Source organism: Hemitrygon akajei, chromosome 17, assembly GCF_048418815.1.
Source record: "Hemitrygon akajei chromosome 17, sHemAka1.3, whole genome shotgun sequence".
Lineage (NCBI taxonomy): Eukaryota > Metazoa > Chordata > Chondrichthyes > Myliobatiformes > Dasyatidae > Hemitrygon > Hemitrygon akajei.
The window spans coordinates 30050448-30063077 of record NC_133140.1 but is presented as its reverse complement, the minus strand read 5'-3'; the positions used below and the strand labels follow the sequence as shown (position 1 = coordinate 30063077).

At 43.2% G+C, this 12630-nt stretch overlaps 1 protein-coding gene across 4 annotated transcripts in view; it reads right to left on the bottom strand.

The window, feature by feature from the left end:
• fhod1 (formin homology 2 domain containing 1) overlaps positions 1-12630 on the bottom strand; it is a 305371-nt gene that overhangs the window by 24521 nt on the left and 268220 nt on the right. For all 4 annotated transcript variants that reach the window (XM_073069862.1, XM_073069863.1, XM_073069864.1 and 1 more), the window contains one exon: positions 5131-5286. In XM_073069862.1, the coding sequence (XP_072925963.1) occupies positions 5131-5286 (156 nt within the window). The remainder of the gene's footprint in view (positions 1-5130; positions 5287-12630) is intronic.

Below are 12630 nucleotides of genomic sequence, written 5' to 3'. Positions count from 1 at the left end.
GTATGGAATATTAAGCCAAAGCAGGAACATAGAAGCTGGAGTATGAGGACAGAGTGATTGAATGATCTAGTCTTTATTTATTTATTGATGTCACGTGGAATAGGCTCTCTTGGCCCTTGAGCCGCACTACCCAGCACTCTCCCAATTTAATCCTAACTTAATCAATGACCAATTAACCTACCAACCGGTATATTTTCTGACTGTCCGAGGAAACCCATGTGGAGAAGATACAAACTCCTTACAGGTAGCAGCAGAAATTGAACCCAGCTGCCTGTACTGTAAAGCGTTGTGCTAACCACTACACTACTGTCCCACCCCTTCATCCTGTACTTTTGCTGCAACCCAGTTAAGTAGAATAATAAATTATGTCCCTATTACACCATCTTCACAGTAAACCTCGAGCATAAAATGATGACAGAGGTAGTTGTTATCTCCATTAACGTTGAGCACAAGGGAAATGTAAAATCATTGCCATGGTGAGCTGGTGTAGCAGCAAGACAATAGCACAATTTTGTAAAAGCACAGACAATTGCTATAGTATTAGAGTCTTATTATTAATACCATTTTGTTACCGACAACGTGATCAACAGAGAGCCAGATTTCTGCCATGAAAGTTGCCAGCGTGATTCATTTAAAACATGTGTCCCTGGACTTCCATCCCTCTTAGCTATGAGACTCTCAGACCTACAGTTTCCAAAGTAGTCTTTATAATGCTTGCTAGAAGCAGTGAAAACCAGATTGGCACCTGTGGGTGAGTAACATTCCCTTAATGATAGAGCATAGACAGGGTCATAGAAACATTTCAAATGTTGAAAGGCATGGACAGAGTGGCAGGGCGCCCATTCAGAACAGAGATGTGAAAAAAATGTTTTAGCCAGAGGGTGGTGAATTAATGGAATTTGTTGCCACGGGTGGCAGTAGAGGTCAAGTCATTGGGTGTATTTAAGGCAGAGATTGATAGGTATCTGAGTAGTCAGGGCATCAAAGGTTATGCTGAGAAGGCGGGGGAATGGGACTAAAGGGGAGATTGGATCAGTTCATGATGAAATGGCGAAGCAAACTTGATGGGCCGAATGGCCGACTTCTGCTCCTTTGTCTTATGGTCTAAGTAAGACTTTGTCATTGCACTGACCTTTGTAACTTTTCCCTCCATAATACCACACCTCAACTTAGCTCTATGAGCTTCCCATTTCTTCATATCCACTCCAGAACCAAATCAATCTTTATTAATGCATAGTAGAGGACCTCCTTTATACAAAATAATTAGAATACAAGAGACCTCTAACCAATCTGTCCCTGCTGCATAACACCAGACCTAACAATCAAGATCTAGGGAATAGGTCTGTCAAATGGTATTCACCTTTCATAACTTAGAACCACTTCCCAGTAAAGACTAGCCATCAATGACGAAGTTCAAGAACTCTAACCCACACCAAGCACAAGGTCTACCAAACAGCAGTAACCTTCACCTTTCACTGCACTTCAGGGATGTGGACACTGATGGTAGACACCGCAAAGCACTGGAGGATACCAGCAATAATTTATCCATGGAATTCTTGAGGAAGGTCGGCGAACACGTGTCAGCATCTTCTCCCAAGCCAACATGTCCAATCATCTCTTGAGGGCATATCTCATTGGCTACAAGCTCAACACTAGATTCCTGAAATAAGCACTCATCTCCAAGTTCTTTCACAAGAGGAGATTTTTTTTTAATGAAGAATGGGAAAATACTTCAAGATATCTCATCCTTTGCCTGAGATGATCAAACTGGGAAAGAATCTCTTGTGAACACAGTGAGCACTATTGCCTGCACTACAAGGGCATATGAAGACCAAGCTACTAAAGGACAAAACTGTACAATTAATCCAACAACCAACTCACTCTCCCCATCTGCCTCATGTTGGTCAATTCCTCATAGGATTCATCAGCCACAGGAATGTATGGAAGCAAGCCACCCTCAGGCTGCCAAAGGAAAAACAGATAACCAAGAAAAATATAACTGGGAGAACGGTACTTAGAGGTGAACAGCTTTCTCCTGGAAATGGAATATAATGTAGATGAACAAAATACAATATTTATTGCTGACTACTTGCTCACAGTCGATGACAATCCCATGCCAGAGAGACTTTCCTTTCCTTCTAGGAAAATATAAACTGGAAGATAATTGAGTCTTTAAATTCCAGCTGTTAATAATCAAATTACTTAGACGGGGAAGAAAACAAAGGAATAACGTATACACAAAATTAATTAAATTTAAATCTATCTTGGACTGTAAAGATGTCTTACACACAGCAAAAAGAGACCAATGTTAGCAATGTTACATCTCTGAAGCTAAGTTTAATGCAACAACATTATCCTTGAGCTGCTGACAGATTATCTTGGAGTTAGGTTAGAGGCCACAATGTATTCAATGTGCTCTCTTTGCATGGGGAGGGAAGGAACCAAAGAAATGCCCAACTAGTCCTCTACACATTGGAAAAAAGAAAGACAAATAAAATGGTGGGGACTTTCCAAGGGGAGTCTTTGAGAAAAATAATCAAAACAGAATTACCAAGAGCTCTGCCTTTTCTCCCCACACCCCCAGCAGAGAATTCCTTTTGCTGGGAAAAATTAGCCATATTTTTAAGATAAGTCACCACTGAAAAAACATTTTTGCCAGAGTGCTATGTTTAGTCACATTGATCAGCCCATAAAAACGTTTTCCATGTAGTGCTGCCAGCTTTGTACAGCCCAAGTCAACAGAGCCACAGTAGAGAATAGCCAGAGACATGCATAAAAATATATTTGATTGCTTTTGGAAGGGCATAGATGATATACCAACTCCTACTGATTCTCCCCAAATATTTTTGCCTTTGAGATAAAACAAATTTCTGAACATCACAAAGTTAGATTGGTGGAAACCGTTTTTTTCATTCCTGGAATTGCAATGTCAGTCTAAGAAGAGCAAGTTGTACAATCAGTAGCAAAATAGTCCACTCAGAAATGTCTATTTGAAGATTGAAGGAAAGTAGGAACCACAAACTCACAGTAGGAAAATGAAGTGAGTGGAGGATGTTAAAAATAAGTTTCATGCAAAGGGATTATACATTTACCCTCATCCTACATTAATCCCGTGTTGGCGCATGGCCAAGTGGTTAAGGCGTTCATCTAGTGATCTGAAGGTCACTAGTTCGGGCCTTGGCTGAGGCTGCGTGTGTGTCCTTGAGCAAGGCACTTAAACAACACGTTGCTCTGCGACGACACCGGTGCCAAGCTGTATGGAACCTAATGCCCTTCCCTTGGACGACATCGGTGGCGAGGAGAGGGGAGACTTGCAGCTTGGTCTTCCATAACTTTCCAAGGTACAAATCCATGGTCTACTGATCCTAATGGAGGCCTACACACTACACTCATTAATCCCACTTCTATTGTCCTCAAATTTCCATCAAAATGTCCCAGAATCTACCACTGACCTCTACATTTGTGTCAATTTACGGACAATTAAACTAGGAATTTGCACACCTTTTAGGCTGTGGATTCAGACCCGTGCCTCATGGGAAAAGGCCTCCCAACCACTGAGCACATCTATATGATGCTGCCATAGGAAAACAGCATCCATCATTCAAGATCCTCACCACCCAGGCCATGCTCTTTTCTCGCTGCTTCTATCAGGCAGAAGGTGCAAGAGCCTTTGGACCTACACCGCCAGGTTCAAGAACAGTTACTACCTCTCAACCATCAGAACAAAAGGGGATAATTTCACTCACTTGCCCATTCCATGGAGATGTTCCCACAACCAATAATCTCACTTTAAGGTCTCGTTACAGATTGGTATTTATTTCTATTTGTCTTTACACAGTTTGTTGTCTTCTGCAGTCTGGCTGATCTTGCTATAGTTACTGTTCTATAGATCTGCTGAGTATGCCCGCAGGAAAATGAATCTCAGGGCTGTATGTGGTGACATATATGCACTTTGATAATAAAATTTACTTTGAAATTTGAACTTTTGTTGCAGAGAACATGCAAATTCCACACAGACAGCACCTAAAGTCAGGAATAAAACTGGTTCGTTGAAACTGCAAGGCAGCAGCTTTACTAGCTACACCACTGTGCTGGTTCAAGTCCGGATCCCTTACCTCAATGCCCTCTGGTTCAAGTCTGGATTCCCTACCTCAATGCCCTCTGGGTCAAGTCTGGATTCCTTACCTCAATGCCCTCTGGTTCAAGTCTGGATTCCCTACCTCAATGCCCTCTGGGTCAAGTCTGGATTCCTTACCTCAATGCCCTCTGGGTCAAGTCTGGATTCCTTACCTCAATGCCCTCTGGTTCAAGTCCGGATTCTTTACCTCAATGCCCTCTGGTTCAAGTCTGGATTCCTTACCTCAATGCCCTCTGGTTCAAGTCCAGATTCCCTACCTCAATGCCCTCTGGTTCAAGTCTGGATTCCTTACCTCAATGCCCTCTGGTTCAAGTCCGGATTCCTTACCTCAATGCCCTCTGGTTCAAGTCCGGATTCCTTACCTCAATGCCCTCTGGTTCAAGTCTGGATTCCTTACCTCAATGCCCTCTGGTTCAAGTCTGGATTCCTTACCTCAATGCCCTCTGGTTCAAGTCTGGATTCCTTACCTCAATGCCCTCTGGTTCAAGTCTGGATTCCTTACCTCAATGCCCTCTGGTTCAAGTCCGGATTCCTTATCTCAATGCCCTCTGGTTCAAGTCTGGATTCCTTACCTCAATGCCCGCTGGTTCAAGTCCGGATTCCTTACCTCAATGCCCTCTGGTTCAAGTCCGGTTTCCTTACCTCAATGCCCTCTGGTTCAAGTCCGGATTCCTTACCTCAATGCCCTCTGGTTCAAGTCTGGATTCCTTACCTCAATGCCCTCTGGTTCAAGTCTGGATTCCTTACCTCAATGCCCTCTGGTTCAAGTCTGGATTCCCTACCTCAATGCCCTCTGGTTCAAGTCCGGATTCCTTACCTCAATGCCCTCTGGTTCAAGTCTGGATTCCCTACCTCAATGCCCTCTGGGTCAAGTCCGGATTCCTTACCTCAATGCCCTCTGGTTCAAGTCCGGATTCCTTACCTCAATGCCCTCTGGTTCAAGTCCGGTTTCCTTACCTCAATGCCCTCTGGTTCAAGTCTGGATTCCTTACCTCAATCCCCTCTTTGTTGATTGCATATTCATCAAAGTTGAGGATAGCATTTTTTATGATGTGTACTGGAGGCAACACTGTAAGGCCGATGTTAATTGCATTGCTTCTCTTTGGATCTAGTACGATTAACCCTTGCTTCTTGGCCTCTCCTCCTTTCTAGAAGTTAAAACAATACATTGTGTGAAATCAGCTTGTCTTATTTATATTAAAAAAACATTAAGTGCAATAGTAGCTGAACCAAGGAGATGCCAGCATCACCAATCCCCTGCCTTTATCCACCCATCACCATATCCCACCACCCCAATTCACCCACCCCCACATCCTGCAGACATAGCTGCAAAATCAATCCACTGCCCATCCGTACATTAGTCAGCGGCACACATCCAATACATTCAGGTAAAATAATTATCAGCCGCTTTATCAAGAGGAATTTGGTGAGCCCCTTCCTCCCCAAATCCCTGCACATCAGCATCATTACAAATTTCACGACATATGCCGGCGATATTAAACCTGATTCTGATTTTGATTCCCTGGATCGGGTTTTCATGGACGAAAGGGTTAGATACTGTATTATGGAACTTTTGAGCATGGGGCTGCATGAGAAATCCATTTATGTAACAGTGTGCTGAACTACTCAGTAAAAAATAAATAAATTTTCATAGTATGAACTGTTTTTAAAGGTAAATTACAAACATTTCATCTATTCCTCATTTGATATAACTCCAGTGATATTCAATCAGAACCAACAACATAACCTATCTGAGAGATAACCATGAAAAAGACCAAGTCCACAGCACTCAAGGATTGGATCCCATTGCTTGTAACATTATTGCTCCCTTAGGTGCCGAAAAGGTTTGCATTCATTAGTTTCGAGACAATTATTTGTGCTCTGGAGAATACACGTCAACATAACTACTTCGAAAAAGCCCCTCATTTACCATAGGTTTTTGGGACACCATGACGACACAAAAGAAGTCATAGGAGTGCAAATCTTCCTTACAACGGAAGTATGACAGTCAGCCAAAATGACCTTTACGAGTGCATTTCATCAGATTGGCAAAGAAGCTAATCCTTTTGCAGGCCATCAACTCAGATAAATGCAGCCATTCGCTGACCTGGAAGCCTAATGTTGAGTTTGCAGAGCCAGGTGAAAAATCCCTCCACTGAGGAATGTTATGAGATAACACAACCCCTAATCTTTCATATTTACACAGAAAATGAAGCAATTCTGCATGGAATGATCTGAAGTTACAGCTCAGCAAGTTTATCTGGTGAGTTGTTAAACCAACATAATGTTGGAATGAATGACAGGTATGTGCAGAACTAACCACAGCCTGTGTGTATCCTGTTGAGTAGATACTGGATGCATGGATTGCAAAATGGCATTAGATTGACTATTGACCAAGGAGCTTATACTTTGGTCAGTATTCTGAGAAAATAACCATGGAAATAAAGAAAAAGTACAAAGATGGTGCAATTCACTTTGCACCTATCATTTAGTTAGCAGAGAGACCCAACCTAAAACAATAGGCTCAGTAATTAAAATATTAATTTAATTCAAGTTTAATTGTCATTCAACCATACATGAATACGCATGAATACAGTCAAATGAGAGAGCATTACTCGGGGGTCAAGCAAAGATCTAAAACAACACAATCAGAAGGATCTTTGTTCCAAGTTGTGGTTATGATTCGGAATGTGAAGCGTCAGTTTAAGTGCAGTAACTGAAGAGTTCATGTCAGTCTGCAACCCTCTTTAATTTTACCGACAAGTTCAGTTGGACTTTGTTTTGGGCAGTGCTGATGAGGAATTCCAGTAAAATATCATTTTCACTGCAGAAAATAGATACATATTTGAACATGGATCAGTAGCTGTCGTTATTATGTTTATTTCTTTTCCTTTCTGATCAGGCATCAGGAAACAGCCACTTAGAGCAATCTAACCTTGCTCCTAGGCCAGCTCGACTGGCATTGGGACTCCGTCTGCAACGATTTTACACTGAGCCACTGTAAAAGGTTCTCAGTTTTGATCACTCTGACAGGATGCACAGAAGCCATAGATCTCTAACAAAAAAATCAATCATATTGGCACTGTACTTCACACCTCACTCTCCATCTCTGAATAATTGTAAGCTCAGTTCACTGGTAACTGGGTCTACAAGGACTTCAAAGACTGTTGGATGAGACATTAAAATTAAGATGTGTCTAGCCTTATGAGAATGTTAAAGCAACTGAGAATGAGTCAGAGAGGTCTTCTTGTGATCACTTTAACGCTTCTCTCTGAACTTGTAACACTGAGAAAAAGGTATCTTATTATTATCATTGTCACACTGTTCGCAGGAACTTGTTACGTGGACATAGTTGCCACTTTCCCACAGCAATAAATAGAATGATAGATTGTGTCATTAGATAATTTAAACAAAAATCTTCCATCTTTCAGCCCTACAATGTTGGCATTACAGTTCCCAGAAATGCTCAGACTAAAATACACATTACTCTTGCTGCTTGGAGTGTTTGGTCCTTGTTGTTTGCAACCCTGCAAATGATAAGTAAGAGCAGCAGGCGTGAAGAAAATACAGTGTCTGGTGGACCAGCAGAAGCAAAAGGCAAGTCAGGTGGAAATGCAGAGAGTTACTTCCTGAAAGAAAGCTGTGGATTGGCTGTGAAAATACTCCTGGAACATCCAGCTGAGGAACATTAGTGGCTGCACCTATTCACAGCTACGGAATTACTGATAGAGAAGATAAAAGGTACTCTAGCTGCAATTGATCTCAGAATTGAGAGGGGCCATTGCAGTTATCACTCCCACTTTGATGCGGATCTCAGGTGCTGAGTCGAGTTTAATATCAAGATTCATTTATTATCAAAGAACGTATAGATTATACAACCTTGAGATTTGCTTGCCCACAGGTAGCCACAAAGCAGGAAACCCGAAAGAACCCAAATAAAGAAAAAAAACAAAAATGAAAATAAAAGACCAACCCTCAATATGCAAGAAGAAGAACAATAAATACAAATCATGCAAATATTTGAAGCAAACAACATCATTCCAAACCAAAATTGAGTCCTCAGATCTGAACCCCGGAGTAGGCCCAAAGCCTCGCTTATCAGTTCATCATGTTAGCGGGCTATGAGCACAACAACCGGGACAGTCTTCATAGCCTTGGTACCATGGAGATGACCCTCTCTTTTCAGTCTATCTGGTCCAGCATTTGAATTGACCCAACGACAGAACAGTGAAAGACTCCATTGCCCTGGAGTGAACATTGTGAAGGGCTAGTGAAATCAGCTCTCACCTCCGAACTGGATCAGCATTTAAATTGTCTAAACAGCATATTGTACCTTGCTCTAGGACCCAGCAACCGCGAAAGGCTCTGGGTCTAGACCACACGCCCAGCAACTCGGTCGGGGCCCAGATTTCGCTGCCCAGCCTGAAGCTGCTCTCAGGCTCTTCAGATCAGTTTGGTGCCAGGAGCAATCCAACCTCACATCTGGCCAGCTGAATCAGCAAAGGAACTTCTCTGCCTGGGTCCTGACTTCTCCTTTAGTTAATCAAACACAAGATTCTGCAGATGCTGAAAATCCAGAGCAACATACACAAAATGCTGGAGGACCTCAGCAGGTCAGGTAGCATCTATGGAAATGAATAAACAGTTGACGTATTGGGTGAGATCATTTTCAGGACTGGAAAGGAAGTGGAAGGTGCCAGAATGAAAAGGTGGAGGGGTGGGGTTAAGGGGGGTCTAGCTAGAAGGTGAGAGGTGAAGCCAAAGGGTTGGGAAAGGTGAAGGGCTGGAGATGAAGAAATCTGATAGGAGAGGAGAGTGGACCACAGGAGAAAGTGAAGAGTGTGGGGCACCAGCAGAAGTGATAGGCAAGTGAGGAGAAGAGGTAAGAAGCTAGAGGAGGAATAGAAAAAGAAGGGGGGAGGGAAATAAAATTACTGGAAGGAGAAATCAATGTCTTGCCATCATATTGGAGATTGCCTAGATGGAATCTGAGAGAGGCCACATCATAGCACAAGATGAGATCATGGACCAACATGTCAGAACAGGAATGGGAATTGGAATTAAAATGTTTGGCCACCGGGAATTTCCACTCTTGGTGGCTGGAGCGGAGGTACTCAACAAAGCGGTCTCTCAACTTATGTTGAGTCTCACCAATGTAGAGGAGGTCACATCAGGAGTACTGGATATATTATATGACCCCAACAGATTTCCTGATGACGTGTTGGCTCACCTGGAAGGATTATTTGGAGCTCTGAATAGAGGTGAGGGAGGAGGTGAATGGGAAGGTGTAACATTTCTGTTGCTTGCAAGGATATGTGCCAGGAGGGAGATGGGGGGGGGGGCGGGATAAGTGGACGAAGAAATCACGGAGATAGCAAGCCCTGCGGGAAGTGGAGAGTTGGGAGCAGGTAATGTAATAATATGTTTGGTGGTAGGATCCCAATGAAGATGATGGAAATTGTGGAGAATGATGTGTTGGATGCAGAGGCTCACGGGATGAGAGGCGAAGACAAGGGGGAGTTCTATTCCTATAGAACTGGATAAGTGCAGATGTCGGGAAAATGGAGGAGATGCAGGTGAGGTCAGCATCAATGGTGAAGAAAGGGAAACCCCGTTCTTTGAAGGAAGAGGGCAACTCTGATGTCCTGGAAAGGAAAGCCTCATCCTGGGAACAGATACAGCAGAGATAAAGGAACTGAGAAAAGGGAATGGCATTTCTACAGGAGACAGTGTGGGAAAAGGTATAGTCAATGTACCCATGGGAATCAGCAGCTTTATAAAATATATTTGTAGTTAAGTTTGTCTGCAGAGATGGAGACAGAGAGATTGAGAAAGGAGAGGGAGGTGTCAGAAATGGACCGAGTGAAGCTGAAGGCAAATTTGATGAAATTGAAGAGCTCAGCATGGGTGCATGAAGCAGCACCAATGCAGTAATCAATGTAGCGCAGGAAGAATTGGGGAAAATTACCAGGGAAAGCTTGGAACATGGACTGTTCTATGTAGCAAGAAAAAGGCTGGCATAACTGGGGCTCATGACCCATGGCTTCCCCTAGAGTTTGGAGAAAATGGGGAGGAGCCAAAGGATAAATTGTTGAGGGAATAATCACATTGCAATGTTTTACTCATTCCTGTTTGTATCAGAAGAGGCTCACTCCTATTGGAAACATCTCAGGCCATAACTGGCTGTTGCAGGGCACCCACTGGCATCAGCAGTTACTCGGTTTGTCCCAGCACATGTAGATGCACCACAATGTTTGCTTGCTATCACAGTGGGAAAAAAGGATACTTGGAACCTGAGAAAACAAGACAACCACCTATGGATCCTGTAAGCCCATCAAACTGAAGAACTGTAAAATTAACAGCTAAGATCAGTGGGCAAGGGGGACGGGATGGTGAATTTAATGTCAAATTGGTACTGAGGCCAAGAAACTGATGTGCCCTCTTAAAGAGTAACAGATCGGTGGTCATTTTAAAGACATTCAGGTAATTTTGAAGAGGTGGAGGGGTGCCAGTGGTAGGGCAGAAAGGAGAAAGGATGACTAACCGGTGCAACATGGAGAGATTAGCAAGTCACAGCTTTCAAGATTATGGGGCTTATGTCAATCAGGATAGGGAGGTCTGCATTTTTAAGTGACCAGCGGGACTTCCCAAGTAAGTTTACTTGAGTCGTGTTTCTAGAATGTTGCAATGAGATCTGGAAATGGTCAGAAAGGCAGCCAACTCCAGAGAAACAAAATCAACTTTTGAGTGGTTAGTGCCGAACAAAAACATTCAGGCCTGTCTGAATCTTCAGAGAGACAGAAAGAGAGGGGGGGATGGAGACACACACACACAAACACATGGGGAAATGGAGGGGGCGGAGAGAGAGGGGGGGAACAGAGATAGAGGGGGAGGGACAGAGAAAGGGGCAATGGGAGAGGGACACACACAGACAGAGAGAGACAGAGTGATTGACAGAGATTCACTACAGTTGGAGCATCACGTTTAGCATAGTAGTTGGTGCGACACTACTACAGCTCTGGACAGAGTTCAGAGTTCAATTCTGATGCTGTCGGTAAGGATTTTGTATGTCCTCCCCGTGATTGCTTGGGTGTCCTCTGGGTGCTCCAGTTTCCTCCCACAATTCAAAGACCCATCGGTTAGTAGGCTAATCGGACAGTGTAAATTGTCCTGTGATTAGGCTAGTGTTAAATATTGCAGGTTGTTGGGGGTGTGGCCTGTTGGCTCACTATATCTCTACATAAAATAAATAAGCAAACAGAGATACAGAATCAGGGACTAAGAATTATTGCACTAACAGGAAAGAGAGGAAAGTGAAAAGAAAATATTTTAGCTTTCTAAAAGGTATCTAATAAGATTAACACCTGAAGGAAAGAATACACACCCAGAAATGCCCAGTGAGGATTGGCAGTATTTAACAGAGCTTCATGTTTCAGGGTTGGCATCTACAACTCCACAGCCATGTGCAGCTCTCTTCTCTCCTAAGCCAGTCCCAGCCATTCCTGCAGGACTACAAGGCCTACTCCTGGCCAATAGCTACCCTACCTACCCCAAATGCCTCAACTCCAGGTTAGCCAACAACTATCCTGGAATTCCCTGGAGCTTTGCCAACTCCTTTTAACGGTGGCACCACCAAGCAGAGTGTTGTGGAGAGGGAAAGAGCACTGTGGAGATGAGGCTTGAACTCCCTCATCCCGTACCCTGCTGCCCCTGGGATTCCACAGTTGGGTCCTGGAGCAGGGACTGTACTGGGACAAACCAGAGATCTAGGGACTAAATACAGATACTCATGAACCACTACGTTTCTGACTCCAGATTTAAGGGCTACAACCAATTCTAGGCACAGATACACTGTACTGGGCACAGGAATGTCACTATAATAACAGTGGAGTATAATACCAGTGGGCAGAGGTCTGTCGTAACATTTGGACATGTTAGTGAAGGGCACAATTCTGTCACTATATTTCACTGGGGTATGATACTTGTGAGCACAAGTCCACTAATGTGTAACTGTAGGATACAATACTAGTCACTAAATATCTCATGAATGTGAATGTGAGGGATTTGCAAAATAGCAGATGCTGCCAACGACTTGGGCATTAAGAGTGGCAGTCTGTAGATTTTTAAAAAACACATAGGTTTTAGGTAGTTCTCTAAATGCATTTGCCTCTACCTTAGAAACTCACAGAGACCTTGACTGGATCACTTAAATAAAATCCTTTAGTCTCATCAATCAGAGGAAGGATCAAATGCTCCTCAGAGCAATGGAGATTTCTAAAAAAACAAATATTTTAGATGGTGAAAATCTGAAACAAGACAGAAAATGCTTTAAGTACCCAACCACTCAGGCTGCACCTGTGGACAGAGAGATAGAGTTGACTCGAATCACTAACTCTGCATCTCTTCTTGGATGCACCCTCACTTGTAGAGTATTTCCAGTATTTTCTGTTTGAATACTTCCTCACTTCCTCTGGATAAACATTGGTGCACCC